At 31.7% G+C, this 19,579-nt stretch overlaps 1 protein-coding gene across 1 annotated transcript; it reads right to left on the reverse strand.

Annotated features, from left to right (window-relative positions):
* Window positions 1–38: 38 nt before the first annotated feature.
* On the reverse strand, window positions 39–19,371 carry LOC123668428 (sodium-coupled monocarboxylate transporter 1-like). Its single transcript, XM_045602160.1, has 13 exons — window positions 19,148–19,371; window positions 16,481–16,640; window positions 15,946–16,063; window positions 15,518–15,585; window positions 13,299–13,453; window positions 12,387–12,527; window positions 9,916–10,134; window positions 9,421–9,548; window positions 8,884–9,026; window positions 8,402–8,583; window positions 7,323–7,443; window positions 997–1,140; window positions 39–185 (listed from the first exon to the last, which is right to left on the reverse strand). The coding sequence occupies exons 1-13, from the start codon at window positions 19,327–19,329 to the stop codon at window positions 114–116; spliced, it is 1,833 nt and encodes a 610-aa protein (XP_045458116.1). The 5' UTR covers window positions 19,330–19,371; the 3' UTR covers window positions 39–113.
* Between the last annotated feature and the right edge of the window lie 208 nt (window positions 19,372–19,579).

The raw sequence follows: 19,579 nt of genomic DNA on the forward strand, positions 1-19,579 counted from the left end.
GTTACATAACAAGTTTTGTTATAAATAAAACACAATTATCTTCTTTAAACATTATTTCAATATAATTGGAACACAACAGTACACAATCAAATATTGTTTCTCTAGAAACTAATTTACGAACTAAATATATTATTATTTCTTGGAGATAATAACTCGCTATCAAGTCCGCTGTCATCCTTGTCCTTCTGTAATGAAAATAACTGTATTATTAGTTGTTAAAGACATAAGATACTTCTTCATTACTGATATAAAAAAATATGTGCTTCTACAAAAATAAAATAGTGTGTAACAACAAGTAAACAACACAACATAATATATAATTTCACTCCGTATTGAATACTTATTACGTAACGAGTTATAAAATAATAATGATATAGGTACTTCAAGTTTAGTTTCATGTTGTTTTTGTTACACGAAATATAATTTCATACGTGTTTTATATTTTATTTTGTACTTTTAAAATAAATAAATATGTGGCTAAACCATAAACTTAAAAAAAATATAACTCAAAACAGAGCCAATATTATTAAGATTATTGTAACAATATATCATGAAATAATAATTTTGTTTGTTATTGCTACGTAATTTAACCTTAAAACACCTAATTAATTGGACAGTTGCAGTTTTAGTGTTTCTATTATTTATTGTTATTTATCATTTGGCTAATGAAGTTATTAATTGTGAAAGTGGAATTAAAATGGGTTAAGGTGTTTAAGAACAAATCTTCCACAATTAAAGTGAACCGAATCAGCGTTTCTCTTCTTACACACAGAACAAGACAGTTCCTAAGTTAAAATTGCAGTCAGAAAATATTTCGCTGATCGGTAAAAAACCTTTTTTGTTTTATACCCCCCAATCTAAAACATCTAATTTATCAGCAGTATTCATATTTAAATATAAATTGCTTATGAACTAGATAGACCAAATTCGCTAAAGATAGATAAACCTATTAAACTTATGACATCCCTTGCTTACATAGGGTTGAGATAGTCTCACCTTATATGCTATACGGAGGTTTAGGAGTTCCATCTCCCTGGCCTGTAATTCAATATTGTGCTGCGTAAGGCGTGGCCGCCGACAGTGGATGCTTTGAGGAGGTAGCCAGCGATGGATGACAGGCGTCAAGAGGTCACGATGGATCTGTAAAACTATCCGTTATTAAAAAGAAATAATAATACAATAAATTTAGTAAAATTGAATCAAAATCTCTCAGTGGATAGTACATATAAGTAAAAATCGTGAACAATGAACATAAATTCAAAGTCGTTCCTAAATGCTAAATTTTAAACACCTAAATTCTTTAAAACTCATCGTTTTGCTCTACAACCGAAGAAAACTTGCATAACCACGCACGAAGAAAGACGAACGTAGTGGGAAAAATTGTTTGACCAATCCAAATGTGAGTAAAATGTGACAAAACTTAACTACGAATTTTGTTTTGCACTCCTCGTACGGGAAGCGCTTAATCTTAAACCTCAATAATTTTATAACAATGCATTAATATGCTTTTGCTATAAAATACAGACTTTCATACAAAATCTATTAGGTTGAAATTTATAAGGCGCTTTGTTACATTAACGCGCTACAAAAATTGTAATAGTAAGCGATTACCGTAGCTACTTGACGTAGCAAGCAAAGTTCCGAACATACTTATGGTTCTTAAGTCGTCCGACGAATATTTCGCTAGCGCGATTTAAATGGGTTCAGCGCCATCTAGTTAAAATAACGTGTAACTAGTTGAGCTTGCTCACGAACAGTTTCTGTTACTGGTTATGTTACTGAGATATTAGAATTAACAAATTTTAAGGTTAACTAAGTCTCCTATTTTTTATTTTACTTTAGCTGAAAAAATTTAAAAATAAAATTTTATTTATTACTTCAATACCAACCAAATATGACATATAAAACTCTCGTGTTACAATGTTAGTTACAAATTATAATACAATACTTCTCCGAAACGCCTGGACCGATTTTTATGAAATTTTGTGTGCAAATCGAGTAGGTCTGAGAATCAGCCAACATCTATTTTTCATACCCCTTAGTTATAGGGGGGGGGGGATTAAGGGGGCTAATAACATATATGGCAAACTAACGTTTCCGGGGTCAGCTAGTACTTTTATAAAACTTATTAATAAAAAACTTACATATTTCATAGTAATAAATACAAGAGTATTATTTGTTGTAACTGCTATATTTAAATCTAATCTAATATATAAAATTCTCGTGTCAGGTGTTTGTAGTTAAATTCCTCTGGCTTGACCGATTCTCATGAAATTTTGTATGCATATTGGTTAGGTCTGAGAATCGAAAAATATCAATTTTTATCACCCTAAATGTTAAGAGTAGTCTACCCCAAAAAAATTTTTTTCATTCTTAGATAAATTATTTATTTTTTATTTTATTATGATTTGGCGTTAAAAAATACATACAACCCTAAATTTTCACCCTTCTACCACCAACCCCTATTTTTAAATAGCGTTTAGCGGCAAGACAACGTTTGCCGAGTCAGCTAGTAAGTACGAGTATATAAAATTCTCGTGTCAAAGTGTTAGGGGTCAAGCTTCTCCGTAACGGCTGGACAGAATCTTATGAAATTTTTTGTACTTATTTGTTAGATCTGAGAATCGTTCATAAACTATTTTTTAAGCCCCTAAGCTATAAGGATGGCCCATGCCAAAATATATTTTTATTATTTATTTATTTATAGCGATTTTATTATTTTAAATAAAATACGTGTGGAAAAACAACGGTTGCCGGGTCAGCAAGTACACATTAAACTAGAAGTTAAATATAATTCGAAGTCTTTTTTGAATACTATTATAGTAAATATAACGATTAAATAAATATTGTTGGATGATAGCAAAATAGCGCAAGATCTATTTGACGAAATAAGTCGTTTTTTACTGTGAGGAAAGTATTAAATTAGAAGCCTATAAAATAAGAAGGCTGAAGAAATCCTAAATTTTTAGAATGAATATGTTTACGTTTCTACCATAATAAATCAATTTTTGATGATTGCAGATTTATTCTCCTTTAAATTATCTGTACAATGATATACAAACTATCCTGTTTCCGTAAATTAAACAGTGTAAAATGACAAGAATTAGGTTACATTACTGATTACATTAAAGAGTGTTATTGATTGATCACTTTAATGCTATCTTCATAAGTATCATGTTTTCAGTCTCACTTTTCTTTACAGAATCAACTTTTCGAAGCGGTGGGTAACTTTATTTTGAATATAATTATTTTCGAAGAATTAGGATACTTAAATAACGGTAAAATGATTATTGAAAAGTGCTTTTAAAGCCTACTCGAGTAAAGAAATCTTTCGTTTGATTTACAGCTTAAGATCTATTAAGAAAAGTTTTTATTCGTGTCTCTTATTGAGACAAAAATTGAAAATTTCGCAATTTAGCAATCCAATGACTCTTTGGACTTAAGTTTTTAGATTTTGGCAGTTGCACCTTAATAGAAGATAGAAAAAGAACAAAAACAAAACTTGTAATAGTTATAATGGTCGACAAGGATAATCAGAACAATTTTTCTATACGACTTCGTATGAAATAAGAGTAGTACAATAATAGTTTCAAAAATATACAAACATAAACTTGAAATATATGAAAAAAGGAAAAACATACTACAAGTAATCGAGAGGATCATAATATCAAAACATTATCTAAGTTTAAGAGTTTATTAATAACTATATGCATGCCTATATCCATAGCTATCCTATTTTTTTTTATATTAAACACCTAGTTATAGTAGTATTTTTTTAACAAATATAATTGTTAATTTACTTCTCTTCTCTTGTTTACTTCAAAGAAGGAGGAGGTTATTCAATTCGACCGTATATATCTATATGTATAAATAAATAAAATTGGAGTGTCTGTTTGTAATATTAAAATAACCGCTTTTTATTAAATGCACATGGATGTATACACGGTACATATACCAAAATAAACATTTTTTTACAATTTTTGTCTTTCTGTCTGTTTGTTCCGGTTAATTTCTGAAACGGCTGGACCGATTTTGACGGGACTTTCACTGGCATATAGCTGATGTTCTAACTTAGGCTATATTTATTTTAGAAATTAATTTATTTTGTAACACTACGAACTGAACAATAATTTCTTTGTTAAATTCCACGCGGTTTTTGGTTGTGGACCTCTTTGTATTCATGTTCAAGAAGCGGTATGTAAATACATAATTATATTGAATTGTCGGTCAAAATATTAGGTCTTTACCTATGAAATTGCCGTTTCGTCGTACTGGCTAGTTCAAAACAAAAAAAAAAAGAAAAATCGCTAAGAACTCGAATTTCAAATTATTTTTATTTTAAAAAATATAGAATTATTTTTTTATGATTAGTCATTTGTTTTTACGTTTTTCGTCATCGTGGATATTAAAAATTCGAGTGATTGTGGAGTATGTGTTCCGTCGTGGTAGCAAAGCGGCAGAAATGTTTGTCGACAATGACGAATTAAAGGCGATTGTGGAGGATGATGATTCTCAAACTGCAGCTGAATTATAATCTATTTCACATAAGATGGGTACGGTGACATTTGATATGTTCCAAAACACGCTCACTATTTTCAACAAATCGGATAAATATACATTTTTAAAAATCACCAATTAGTTTCCAAAGCAAATAATAATGCTTGATTAGATTGAAATTGTATTTATATATGCGTTTTTACATTTTAAACAAAATAAAAAAGGTACAGAAAAAATGATAACTTAAAATTACGGGCATGAAACGAAACGTTTAATGATAGGGATTGACACGTAGTAATCGGCTAAAATAAATAATCGTAACGGCCATCTTGTGAATCGCGTCATCTCACTGACTCGAGATATCTCAATCAGTACTTTCTGTCTCTTGTATGCTTCCCGTGTTTTGGTTTTGCTAGTTGCTATAGTTGTATTTGTTGCTGTTTTATTTTTGTTAAGTTCTGTTATTATTATTTTTTTAGTTATTCATTTTGTGTGTGTGTTCTGTTTTGTAAAATGCCGAAAAGAACAAAAGAAGACCGTTTCAAACAGTCAATTGGTTGTCCGCTTTCAGGAATACTTTGAACGGGAGTGAGAACATAGCGGTCCATTATTATCTGTCAACCACATAGTGGATCGAGTTGCACAGGCACTTGAAATTAGGCGTAATACAGTGTCAAAAATTACTTCAGCCTATCGCAGTCCACTGTTGGATATAGGCCTCCACAAGCGCGTGCCAAAAAATGGCGTGAACTCATGTGTGTTGCCTATAGTCACTACGCTGGGCGGGTTGGTGACCGCAGGGCCGGCTTTGTCGCACTGAAGACGCTGTTGCCCGTCTTCGGCCTGTGTATTTCAAAGCCAGCAGTTGAATGGTTATCCCGTTATCGGTCGGCTTTATAAGTTTCAAGGTGGTAGTGGAACTGTGTTATCCCTTAGTCGCCTCCTACGACACCCACGGGAAGAGACGCTGGTGGCTATATTCTTTGTTGCCGTAGCCAGACAGCTTAGTGTCAAAAATAACTAAAGAACAGTATGGTGACGCCAATATGGAAGATAATGAGTTATCGACTCCCAAAAAGAGGCAAAGGAAATAAATGTTTGGTCGTTGAGGTTGAATATGATTGTTAGCGGAGAAATGAGATGCCCACAGTTTTACAATAATTAATGTCTTTGAAAGGTGCTAAATTATTTAATGGAAGTGTGACATCGTTATGGCGAATTTTAAATAAAATTGGATTTCCATAAAATAAAAAAAAGTTAACAAACGGAAAAGTGCGTGAAAACTTTGTGACATTCTTAGAAAAGGCGAAAAACATTACGAATTGGAACAACGTAGTATTCCTTGACTAGACATGGTTGAACGCCAATCATACTGTTGGCAAAGTATGGACAGACGACACTGCTCATTCTTCGACTAAAGTACCGGAGGGTAAAGGCGAACGACTAATAATTTGCCACGTGAACTGTGTTAATGGGTTTGTCGATAACTCATTTCTCGCGTTTAACATCACCCTTAAAATATTACTTATTCACTATAGCGATGATTAATTTTTAATAAGCAGTTAAAATTTTTTTTTTATATAATCGATTAAAGGTTAACCGCATTTGTACTCGATAATCGAATCACATCAATTAATTATGCATGGTCACTTCACTATAGAGTTAATTTGACATGTGTCACCGTACCCATCCTACGTGAAATAGGCTATAGCAGCAGCTTTCGAAGTTAGCACTAAAACAATAAAGGTCCATTTGCGTCAAATTGGCAAGGTAAAGAAACTCGACAAATGGGTACCTCACGAATTGAATGAACGCCAGTGCGAAATACGCGTCGAGACGTGCTTTGCTCTGCTCAACGGACACACAAACGAAGGCATACTGAATCGCATTGATATTTGTGATGAAAAATGGATTCTATTCGACAATCGCAAGCGCTCAGCTAGTTGGTTAGAACCTGGTTCAGTACATAAACAATGCCCTAAATGGTGTAATTCATCATAGCTTCTTACCAAACGGCATAATCATTACTGCAGATGTGTAACTAAACACAATAATGGGGAAGCTCGCACGTCTCCAACCAGCTTTGGTCAATCGCTCGGCTCTGCTGCTCCTGCACGACAACGCACGACCTTATACTGCACAGCAGACGGTCTCCAAGTTACAAGAGCTGGGGTTAGAAGTTCTCCGTCATCCATTATACTTGCCAGATCTTGCCCCTACAGACACCACCACCTTCCACTACTTCCACTTTCCACTTTTTCCAGAATTTGGATAACTTTTTGGCGATTCAATACCCGAGAGGCAGTATAAAATGTCTTTGAAGAGTTTGTTGCCTCCCGTGCAGCAGAGTTTTTCAAGAAAGGCATCAATAAGCTAACACTACGTTGGCAAAAATGCATTGATTCCATGGGTAATTACTTTGAATAATAAAAATAAAAAATATAGAAAAAAAGCGCGTTAACTTATTTCATCAAAAACAGCAATTTCATTGGTCAAAGATCTATTATTTGAGGAATAGAATAGAAAAAGAGTCAAATAAAATAAATCTCAAAACACTTACTAAATTAGAGGGAACAAGCAGATAAATTGAATACAATTTTCATTTTTCTGTTATCGACAGAAATAACTTGAATATAACAATAAACCTGGTTAACCTGGAAACTTTTTTCCTGTGTAAGGGTAAATGTACCTTAAAGAATTATTCGTGCGGTAATTGAATAAAATTTTATATGTAACATATTTCCCTAATAAAATAGACTAGAACTACGAATTATTTAATCACTCAAATATAAAAAAAAACGCTAAATAAAATTATTTGTTTTTACCATTGATGGATCGTTTGGTCGAGTAAAATACGTGACGATAGCGCCAGTGATGGTGCAAACAGTCATGCCAATGAACGTGTAGTACAAGTAGCTGACTCTGTACAAAAAGAAGGTACCAGACCTGTTAAAAAAAAACATCATGAGATATACTCGTACGTTTTAGATTAAATCCATACCTATATTATAAAGCTAAAAAAAATTGTGTTTTTGCTTAGGTGCGCAAATCTCAGTTGTACTGGTTCGAATTAAAAAAATATTTTTGTATTGGATACAGCATTTACCGAGGAAGTCTATTTTTTCTTTAAATGAACGGGTGCAAAACCGCGGGACACAGCTAGCATATAAATAAAACAACACTAAACGTTAAACAATATTAAACGATTGATGTAAAAGAATACCAAAAAAGAAACTAATTCTATGTTCCTTTTTCAAACCCCCTGATCTAAACAACCAAGACACACAATATATACATAACTGAGTCTAAAGTGTGACAACTACCTACTACTAGTACTTAGAATACAATGCCAGATGCTCTGCCGTACGCAAATGTGAATGATGTATACCAATAAAATATTTTTGAAGAATAAACTTGCACACATATTTTTTCGTAGATAGTCAGTTAGGCTGATCCCTCACGCTCTGAGATGAAAGGCTCGATCGGGTGAACTCGGGACCGCCGAGTGTACCCGAGCGATAAATATACAGACAGCTGCTCTTTGCTGTTGAACGCTGCAAGGCTGGATCAGGTGAACTCAGGACTTATTGCGTTATTGTTTGATTGCGATTACCAATGAAGTTTTAAGTTCTGCCGTGCGGTGTTAAGCACACACTTTATTTATTTTTTTCCTAAGTACATAATCGTATATTCAACAAGGTAATACTGTTAATCCATAATATTAATTCATTAAAAGAAAACATTGAAATTAAATTAATTTTTAAAGATATACAAGGATGTGGTCATGATTGTTTTATTGTGGCCACGATCTGATTCATAATGTTTATAAATTTGAACTTACATATTATTGTAGTTGTACACTTACACATGTATTGCTCAGAGTAGAAGTATACAATAATATTACCTGTCAAATTCAACAGTAGTGTCTGAAGTAGGTGAAATATTAAGAGTGAAGTTGTTCGCACATCCGGACACATCCACTGGTTTAGGAGCTACTACTATTTCTCCTCGCAACATAGCAGCTTGTGTGCCTAAGGATATCCATCCGACCAGAAGAGTTGACGTTATACCACCAACTAATGCGCCCTGTTAAAAAAGATAGCAGAACATAAAAATTAAGTAACTGTAGAGTTTAACCTAAAGTTTTCCAAAATAGTTAAACTATATACTTAAGATATGAAACAGAACAGGTATGTAGTATATATATGAAATAAATTATAATAAAGTCGGAAAGTGTATAAATATGAAAAACATATAAAGGAACAAATGATGACTGAGCGATTGAAATTAGAGCAGCAAGGTAAATTAGAAAATTTCATATTACTATTAGTTAAAATGCCTTTTAATAAGATCAGTAAAGTAAAAAGAGATTTGTGTTAAACTCACCGTGGCATTAATCCACGGTAAAAACAATCCCATCGTAAATAGCCCCAACAAACTGCCAGCTGTTATCCCGGCTAAACTTTTGCCAGCTTGTATCAGAGCTCCCATGTGCTCAACCAGAAACACGAGAGCGACGCAGATAAAACCTTATAACAATTTTTTAAGACAAGTGTGGGAGAAACTAGAGCATGCCTATGTCGAAAGCCAACCTGACAAAAGGAACTGGTTAGGTAGGAAATAGTAAAAAATTGTAATTGTGTACTTATAATTCTATTTACTTTATATTTCATTTTAATTATTGTAATAATTAAGTCGTTACAAAATTGTCAGTGAATTAAGGCTTTATTTATTTATTTAGTATCTGGAAATCTTGAGTGACCGTTTGCATAAGTAACTATCTTATTATAGTAAATGTTTCTAATTACGAAAAAGTAACGAGTAAGAGGATAGAACCTTGTCTAAAAATAGATGTCATGTATATGATTCTTCTCACGACTGGTAACCAAGTGGCGCCTAAACTGAATATTTGATGTAACATACCAATAACAACAACAATGACTTTCATAATAAAACTTGCGGTTCTTTCCGAAATGGGCTTATTGTACGCTGGCCTGATCAGATCTTCAAATATAACACCACACATAGAATTCAAACCCGTTGACATAGAACTGCAACATTAACATAACAAAATTGTTTTTATTGATAAACCTCACTAGCAAACTGAAATTTTGTCGTTAAATTTCTGCATTTTTAACCAGCTCAGACTAGTCAGTAAAAATACTTTATTTGTAATTGGTGAAGATCACGAAGGTATCATTTATATTGTGAATAATACAGGGAAGTTTTAATTTATTTTAATAAATTCACTTTTGCTACAAATTTATGTAATTGTATGATTTTAACCCAGTAATACAAAAAGCGCAGGTTTTAGGGTTTTGTTTTTTAAGTGTGTAAAAGCAAGAAAGCATTAAAGTTTATATCAAAATAGTTCTTATATAGGAAAATATGAATAATGGCATCTCAACGGGACTGTACCTTAAAGCAGCACTAAAAACACCGCTCATAAAAATTCCTGGTAGAGCCGGTATAGCACCAGTTATAGTCATCACGAAGTACGGTAACAGTTGGTCACTTTTTCTTATAGCCCCCGTACTAAGAGGATCGCAAGTTGCAAACGTAGCATAGATGACTAGACCAGTGTAGCAGCATAGTGACACAATGGTGAAAATTCCCGCAGCCATAATGAAGATCGTTCTATATTATTTGAATGTTTAATAAAGATTAAAATTAATAGATGAAAAATTATAGCGAAACAAGTTTTACAGATTTTATCGTGATTTATTAAGTTTTTTTAGATGCCCGACGTTTCAGATACTTTACAGCAACCATAGTCACGGGAGAAAAAAAAAACTTGATAAACCGCGATTAAATCCGAAAAAGTTGTTTCATTAAAATGAGTGAAATTTGCGTAACCATTAGAAAATAATAGATGAAAAATTTTATAGCAATTGTAATATACCAAATAAACGTCTATACTTGTTAGGTAAGTTTATTATCAACGTCTTATATACTCGTCTTTATAGTTTTTCACAAAATTAATATCACAATTGTAATAGCATATCCTCACAAAAGATCCCTACTAATTCTTACAAATTCTTACAAAGCCAGTTAACCTAAATTATTTAGTCTCGACAATGTGGAGATGAGATTTAAACTTATAAACGCCTTCTTCAACTCTCAGGATAAAAATATTACTCGTACATCAGATATATGCTTTAAAAACTGATAATTTACTTAGATATATAAATATGATAATAATATATGATATATGATGATATTATTTTAACTAGCTTGTTGGCGCAGTTTTTAGCGACCCTGCTTTTTGCTCCGGGGTTGTGGGTTTGATTTCCACTTAAGTCTGTGTGTATTATATATATTTATCCAAATAAATGTTAATTGTTTTGTTTATCAAAAACAAAAAATCTTAGCTGTAATAAAATTATTAGATGCAGCTAAGAATTGTTTTAACAAGCATTAAGTAGCTTATCTTAGGAGCAGACGACCATGTGTGCATGTTATAGAAAAAAAAGTTAAATTTAATAAATAAGTCTGTGTGCCTTTAAAAAGTTTTTTCACCATCAAATTATAGATGTCGCTTTTTTCCTCAAATATTGTGAGCCGTAATGCGATAATAAATTCCTGGTCAAAACATAGATGAAACTTTTTCACAAATCATGACAACCAAAACGAATTAATTCATTGCATACAATCAGAAAAATAATTATTTTACTGTAATTTAATACGTAGTTTTACAAATATTTACTTTTGAAGTAAAACTTTACGTACGCATGACTTGAGAAATAAGCTGGTGAAGGCGTAACGAGAGTGTATAAGAAATAGATACAAGAAAAGTGTTATCGGGTGAGGTGAATGGAAGTTGAGGGGAAGTGATATAAGTAAGATGGAGCTAAAGATATTTTACTTGAGTCGTGTGGTCTATAGCAATGTAAAAAATGTAATTTTTGTACCTAAAAAAATATTGATAATGTAACTTTCAATCTATAAAATGTAATTTTTTAGGTTCGGTACTTGCCTATAAACATAAACAATAATAAACATAACTAAATAATTACACGTGTATATAATTCATATTGGAACGCCATTATGGCGCGATTGCTTGTATTATTTAGTAAATCAAAAGACGTCATAAGTGAAAATCTTGTAAAATATTTAAATTAGATGGATATTTCGAAAATAAAGTGACACAATTACTAGACAAATATTGAATATAAAAAATATGAAATATTGAATTGACGTTCTAAATTTCATTACCATATATCCTAGCTCTGAGCTTTAGTAAACTAAGAAATATACAAAACTTGGTAAACTCTGTTACCGTGTGATGATTGCGCTAGTTACTGTATGGTAAACTTTATCAAGTATGGTAAATATTATCAAGCAAAATTATGTTTAATAATTATTTAATCACGTAATTTTAATAAAGAATATCTCAGACATAAATCTTTATAATGCAATTGTAAATTAGATGAATTTGACATTGCATATATAAAGAATACACATACATTATACCCAGACTCAAGCGGGTTTTGAAACCGTGATCCACGGAGTAGAAAGCAACTACAAATTGCGCCAACGGGCTAAACAATTTTTTTTCATCCATCCAATAATAAATATTAATAAACTAAAACTTTAAGATTAATATAGTAGAATTAGATGTTGAAAAAGACTAATGAATCAAAAAGTTTTTACTGTCGGAGACTATCAAATAGTGTGACCCACAACTGGTGAAACAGGCCCTTAATTTGTCCAATATCACTACTCAAAACCTGTGTCACCGAAATTTGTTATTTATAAGGCGCGTAAGGTGAAAACAACCAATCCGAGATTTTAGTAGCAACCGGTGATACAGGCCTTTAGAATTCGAATTTTAATTTTGCGATTTACCTTGACTGGACTTTAGAGAATAAAGGATTACGCAAACTTACATTCTTGCTTTTCTAAGTGAAGAGAGAGCCAGACATCGCTGTATCATAGCCTGGTTAACAGAACATGAAGCTAACCAGCTGAAGTAGTTCCCAAAAACCGTGGTCCAAAATGTGTGGCGTATTGTTGGGTTTATGTCCATACTGAAACCGTTTTTCAAACAATTTGTTTTATAACTTTGAATCGTATGTAATAATGTGCTTAAAAGCTTATAATGTGCTCATAATCTTTATCAAGAAGTGTAAAATCAGTTCTATAGTTTACAGTACTATTATATATTTAAGTAACTTAAATAATATTTGAATTTTTTCTCGTTTGCTCATTGACTCTTAAATGACTAGGTTTTTTTTAAATATAATATATTATTATCTACTGTTATAATAATAGGACCTGATTGACCGAGCTTAGTATTTTTAGTAAATCGTGTTTTTTGGGAATCATTTCTAAATACGAATTACATATTGATAAAATTTGAATAATATTTTCCTATTTTACCAATATAATAATAAAAAATATGAACTGGTTATTTAAATAAAATATCATGAGTGCAACTAGAAAAAAAGGAAAAAGCTATTGATCTGGAGACATGGGGATTTGAACTATGGTCTTCTCGGTCGATCTCGACCGGCCGATTTTCCACCTGAGCTATTACAACTTTATTGACAATTAAGAAATTTACCTTAGTATTCTAACGATATTGTAGGCATTTTTTCATTGCCTAAAAATAGGGATAAAAAGAAATTTTCTAAAAAAAATTCCTAGCTATATCGATTTATCGCCCCCGAAATCCTCTTTATACTAAATTTCATAAAAATCGTTTGAGCCGTTTCCGAGATTCAGATTATATATATACAAGAATTGCTCGTTTAATAGTATTAGATTTATTCTCTCGCATGAATCGAGTGAAAACTTACTTAAAGAAGTCGAGACGATCACCTTGCTCACTTATTCTCATTACTTCTTGAAACCCACCGAGTCGTAAAGTTCCATAAATTAATACAAAAATTACACCGAAATACATTAGAATTGTTTGTAGGGCATCAGTCCAAACAACTGCTTTTAGTCCACCCTAAAATTATCAAAAAAGTTGTTAGTTATTTGATTATTTATTTTAATTCGCAAGTAAAAAAAAGGCTTTTAAGACCAGCTAAATCATATAAATGTTTAAAAAATTATCTAAATATTTATATAGTTAGCATATCGTAACAATTTATAAATGACATTCTTTTATTTTACAAAATTATTTATTAATAAATATTTACAGATAGTTGTGGTACAAATCATGTCAATCTGTGTTCAAAGCACAGTGGAGCTCCCAACCGGAGACCGACAGCAATTCTAAAACTTTCACTGTCTAATAAATGTCCCAAGTTTTTTTTACAGCATTGCGTGTTACCAGTGACCTGACTCTTTATTAGATACAGCTAGAAGCCTGGCACGGTTTTTGTCGCTTGTAAGATTAAACGTCAAATTTATATGAGTATAGTGAACTATTGGCATATTCCAAAGTTTTTGTTTTGTAACATCCTTAGGGACCTCGCCATTAAGACGCCTTAACTTCCAGTTTTCTATTGCATCTGTAGCATCTGCAATGTGGACTGAATTTGATTTTAATATGTCAGAACATAGACACTTGATACTATGCAAATTTTTCTCACGCCGATATTACCGTCTTTAATCGGTAAAGTAGCTTGGACTCACAAATTTCCACCAGAAGATAAATTTAGAATTTTATCTAATGGATTTTTTAAAGTGGAATTAAGTTTTTCGGTCAGTCCAGGGAATTTCCAAATTAGGGTTGCGCGCAAAATATACATTTATTTCGGGACAAATAGAAAATATTTTAAAATAGTATAGGCAACATGAGAATTAAGGGTACCCAATTTGTTTGTTTGTTTTAACTAATATTTTAATTTTATTATCCAAAACTGGCTGCATGCCTTTATCAAAAAGTGATGCAACTAGGAGACGAAGTGTATTTCGTTAAAGTATTTTTAAATTATATAGGAACAATTTAGGAGAGTGATAGAAGATCTGTGAAAAAAATCACATTTCGAAATATTTAATTTGTGACCAATTTTACCAAACCCGTTCTTAACTTTGATTAAATATTCAACGACATCGCTTACTTTAACTCCTATGGTTCTATTATGTAGGTACCCTATGTTCAATTATAATTTTAAATTTGAAATGCATTTGTAGATACCTAGACTAAAAAGAGGTGGACCTAGTATGACTCCTTACTGAACGTCGTCATTAGAAAAATGGTACTATCGCAAAAAAGTAATAATAATAATAAATACTCTTTATTGTACACCACAAAGGAACATTACAAAAACAGTGATACATACAAAGTAAGATGTACAAAGTAGTTTACTTACTATATACTAGCTGACCTGGCGAACTTCGTACCGCCTTATTTGAATATAAAATTAAGTATATATATCGAAATAAAATATAGCCCATCTTTCAAGTTGGACCAAACTGCAAATGGTGTGGAAAATTGATGACAATCGGTTAAGTAGTCCATCGCGGACAGACAACGTGACGCATAATTTATATATATTAAGATTACATATACTTATATATATATATATATATATATATATATATATATATACATATATGTATATGTATATATATGTATGTTAATGTTATTGACATATAAATAGAATATATATTTGTGAAATCCGCCTAATATACAATTATAAAAACTTTTATGAGTACGTTACAAGTAAGTAGTTCTCCGCCTGGGAATGCATTCGCGTGGTTCATATTATGATTTTGACTGGTCCGTTTTCTCCCGGCAAAATATGGTCAATCAGTGATGCCAAAACATGCTATTAGTGAAACAATTTTGAAAATCCATCCAATAGTTTTTGTGTTTATCAAATACAAATAAATAAATAAAAAAAATTTCCTCTTTACAATATTGTATAGAGTATAGACAGATAAGTCTTGTTACAACATATGATCAGCGCATGTTCAGCGCGATGTCAATGGCAATCACAATTTATGTGGAACACAATAGACCAATTTCGACCATGGTAACCGCTTAGTCGACCCCGTTCAGTGGGTAGCCGTGAGTAACAATTCGCAGAGAACAAGGTATTAGGGTCAAACTGATACTTACTAGAGTTGTGTAGAAGATACACACCAAGCACACGATGGGTGTTATCATGTGGAGATTTATTCCTGTCACTGCAAACATTTGTAACATTAAACTGTTATGTTTAAGAGACTTTTATTTCATATTTCAACACATGAAATATTATAGTAAGACTGAGCGTGTGCTAAAGCGCATTGACAAGAGTTATAATATTAATTAATGTAATATAGTTATGGACTAAGCACACATGATATGTAGCAGATGATAGCAGTTTATATAGCCCAGTCTTGTGTAAGATATTTAAACTCATTGAAATTTGAATACATGAGCTTAAATTTTTGAAAATGAATTTCAAATAAAAGTGCATCATTACCGTTATTAAAATTGAAGCTAGACAGTTCGTAATACATATATACGCTTTATAGCAAAATACAAAGGATCCTGCACTATACCTTGACTAAATGCTAAGGCAGGTACATATATCACAATTGGTATATAAAGTAGCATTTTTATGATAAAGATTATAGACCCAAGTAGACGAACGTTTTGGTTAAAACGCAGACGTAAATACTGAAAGGCAAAATACAAATTTATAAGATATCCTACTATAAATATAATACGGATATAATTCTAACACACATAACAGATATTGAAAATAAAGAAACGAGAGTATTTCAAGCTACGAATATATTTTTTCTATAACATTTTTTAATAATTAAGTAAGTAACTTCCGGCATCCTCGTTGTAAAGTAACAACTCAGCGTACAAAGGATATTATGATTAAGCTAGAATCGCATTTTTAGATTCTAAAATTACTTCAGTCTAAAAATAATCTCCTTAAGCGCATAGGTGATCCATTTGATATGATGTATGAACGACAAAATTTATTTTACAAAGTTTCCATCATGCAAATTTTTATTTTTTACGATTACTAAATATACATAATTTATTTTACTACTATTAATTGTGAATTAGATTTTAGCTTACCTCATAAGATGAATTTATTTGTAGATTATAAAAAACGGGTAAATAAACTATAGATATAGTCAGTGATACTATCCATTCTGATAGAACAATGGTCCACAGCTGAGTTCCGTACGTGTACATTTCAGCTGGTAGACCAAGTAGCGAAATTCCAGATACGTAGCTAAAAAAATTAATATGAAAGCTAATTCATCGCCACCAGAACTTAAAAATACCCACCAAATATAAAATCCATGTTATCAACCAAAACAAAATATACAAAAGTATACATAGGCTGGAAAGTGTTAGTGACAAAAAATACTTTTTTATTTTGATTGTTTATCTACATATTTTTTTTTACATTATTTTTATACACATTATTTTTTAGGAAATTTAGTATATTCATAGATTTGAATTGAACTAATTTTTAAGCAAAATTGTTTTTTTCTAAATCAATTTTTTTTTGATTAATTATTAGGACGCGTGAAGTAATTAAGTATATAGTTTCAACTTATTATGTAACTAGCTGTGCTCGCGACGTCGTCCGCATGGAATAGTGACTTTGCATGTTCAACGTGATTCTTTAAATTGGCATAACTTATTTATTTATGAACCGATTGACATAAAACAGATTTTTGCTGATAATATTAAGTAAAGCTTACCAAAATATATTACTGAAAACCACATCTAAATCGGATAAGCCGTTTCTGAGATTAGCGTGCATAAATGCACAGACAAACAGGCAAAAATTCCAAAAATCATTGCTTTGGGGGCTATTTGCGTTGATAAAGACAAGTACATGGAAATATATCTTCCACGTACAGACAGTCACCCGTTACATTTGTTATATGTTGGTTTTTGTTAATTACACGAAATAGATAACAAAATGTAAATATTTCTGTGTCGTACATAAGTGTATTTTATACAATACAATTTTATGGTTCGGATTATAATCAGCTGCATATCGGTGACCAAATTAAAACTAAATTTGTATTAAAATTATGTTGTAGGTATATTGAATTGCAGCGCGGAAAAACAGTTTTATGGAAGTTGTTCTATCGTCTTGTGGAATATTAGTTTAATAACTTGATTGGTGTTATATAATTCGTAATGTGATATTTCATACGATTCCTCATAATTCCCATTCCCATTTCCTCATTCCCTGTTCCATATTTTTACATAAATATAACTAACTCATCGTTTTATTAATGTAGGTGAAACTGTTACTAATGTAATACATGCAAAGTGACCGAATTTTATTAAAATATAATATATGGGTTTATTTTTACTATTCCGTTACAACTTCATGTTTTTAAACAAACAAAAAAGTGATAAAGTTGATGATGTCTTTGTTTTATTTAAAGTTTTAAATTCAAGTCAAACGTTAGAATTGCTTAATATAATTAACAAATGATTGCATAAATCTGTAGTAAGGTCCGACAAGTATAAAATCTAATATTGGCGAGTTGAGAAAACGAGAAAGTATGGTATTGAAAGTCTAAGACGTTCTGACGTTCTGATTCAATTTTTAAGTTTTTTTAACCAAAGCAAGTCCGATCTTTACTGTTTTAGACGTAGTTGGAAAATTGAGCTTTTTAAGTCCTCGAACTCAAAGTGATGTTCAATTATATAATGAGTTCAATTATATATGTATTCTTACTTCACCAAAGAATTACAAGTTACAACAATAATTTAATACATTACAAAAAAAAAATTAAGCAAGTAAAAACACATAGTTCACTTACTCTATACCTAATTTACGTTCTTGGAACAAGATTGCTGGTGAGTAAAGTGATACAAATAAACATTTTAACATTAAGGACTATATTAAAAGAAATACCACTTACACAATACCCACGCTCATTCATTGCTTTCAAGAGTTCCGTATGAGTCGGTTATATGGGTGCGTGGAAATAATGGATTAACTAACTTCATAGAAGTAATCAAGTCAATTCATACTAACTGTGAGTTTAAATTAATAGTTTTTTAAATTAAACTTAAGTTTAAAAAGTTTAATTAATCTTGGAAGGAATTTTAAGGTAATCACTGGTGACAGTAGTGAGTGAATAAATAAAGACATAAAGGATATAAGCAAGTAATAAGAAAGGCAGGGGTATTTGTATGATTTATTATAAATATTTTGTAGTTTAATAATAAAAAAAATATTTCAAATCTTATGCTTAATTATGTAAATAACGCAACTGCAAAAAATCGCCAGCTATTTTATTAATATTATTTAATATCCATTTGACTTTTTATTTAACAAAATTGTTTTTTGACGTGACAACGTCTTATAAATTGGTTTGCCGGGTGACACTTCAAGAAACTGCGTTACGCTCCGCTCACGTTATGCGCTCACAATGAGAGCGAGTGAGAGGCACGCGTCCCTTCCACTCGGGCATGGTTAGCCCGCCTGAGAGCGAGAGAGACAGACATAAAAAGTGAATGAAATTCAGTGCGAGATTCTTTGTATAAATTAATGTTTTAAATATAATTCTTTGTATAAATAAATGTTTTAAATTGTTACTATTATTTCATCCTTCTTCCTACTATACGAATGAATATTCACATTAAAATTATTTTACCACTCAAAGTCGTTGTCACGTAAAACTTTCGCCCGTATACCGACTTTACAGGCAACCAATTTTTTTAATTATAAAATAAAAGATAAACATCATTTGAATCAAATACCTGGCAATCAAGGACATGGAGATGGGGAAAATACCCATAGTTTTTCCGCCCATTAGGTACTCAGCTGTCGTGTTCTGCTTCTTCGCAGCAAAAAATGCGAAATACACACCGATAAGGGCGGATAGGAGAAGCATCGTACCAAATACCAGGTAGTCTAACCAGTCAAAATATACAACGGACATTTCGAAGGCGTCCACGTCCGTCCAGCGCCACGCCACAATTTAGTCTCGGTCAATAGTACCCGAGAGGTACTGGATCAGTTCTATTGCTATATTTATCCTCCGAAGGATCTCGGACGAGACCATTAGAGGGATGAGGTTCACTAATTGACTATTTACCGGTCTGTCGCGTCTCGCTCTCGTCGCACGAACGTTAATCTGCCGGTGAATCGACTACAAAGTAAGATTTTTGCTAAAATTTTGAGACTGTTAT

Source organism: Melitaea cinxia, chromosome Z (assembly GCF_905220565.1).
Source record: "Melitaea cinxia chromosome Z, ilMelCinx1.1, whole genome shotgun sequence".
Lineage (NCBI taxonomy): Eukaryota > Metazoa > Arthropoda > Insecta > Lepidoptera > Nymphalidae > Melitaea > Melitaea cinxia.

Bases quoted from the DNA above. Each gene is read 5' to 3' on its own strand.
- LOC123668428 (XM_045602160.1), bottom strand. From the start codon at position 19,329: ATGTCCGTTGTATATTTTGACTGGTTAGACTACCTGGTATTTGGTACG. The intron at 12,528-13,298 runs GTAAGTTTTCAC...AAACGGTTTCAG, and splicing joins GATCGTCTCGACTTCTTTAA to TATGGACATAAACCCAACAA. The intron at 9,027-9,420 runs GTATGTTACATC...AATTGTTATAAG, and splicing joins AGTCATTGTTGTTGTTATTG to GTTTTATCTGCGTCGCTCTC.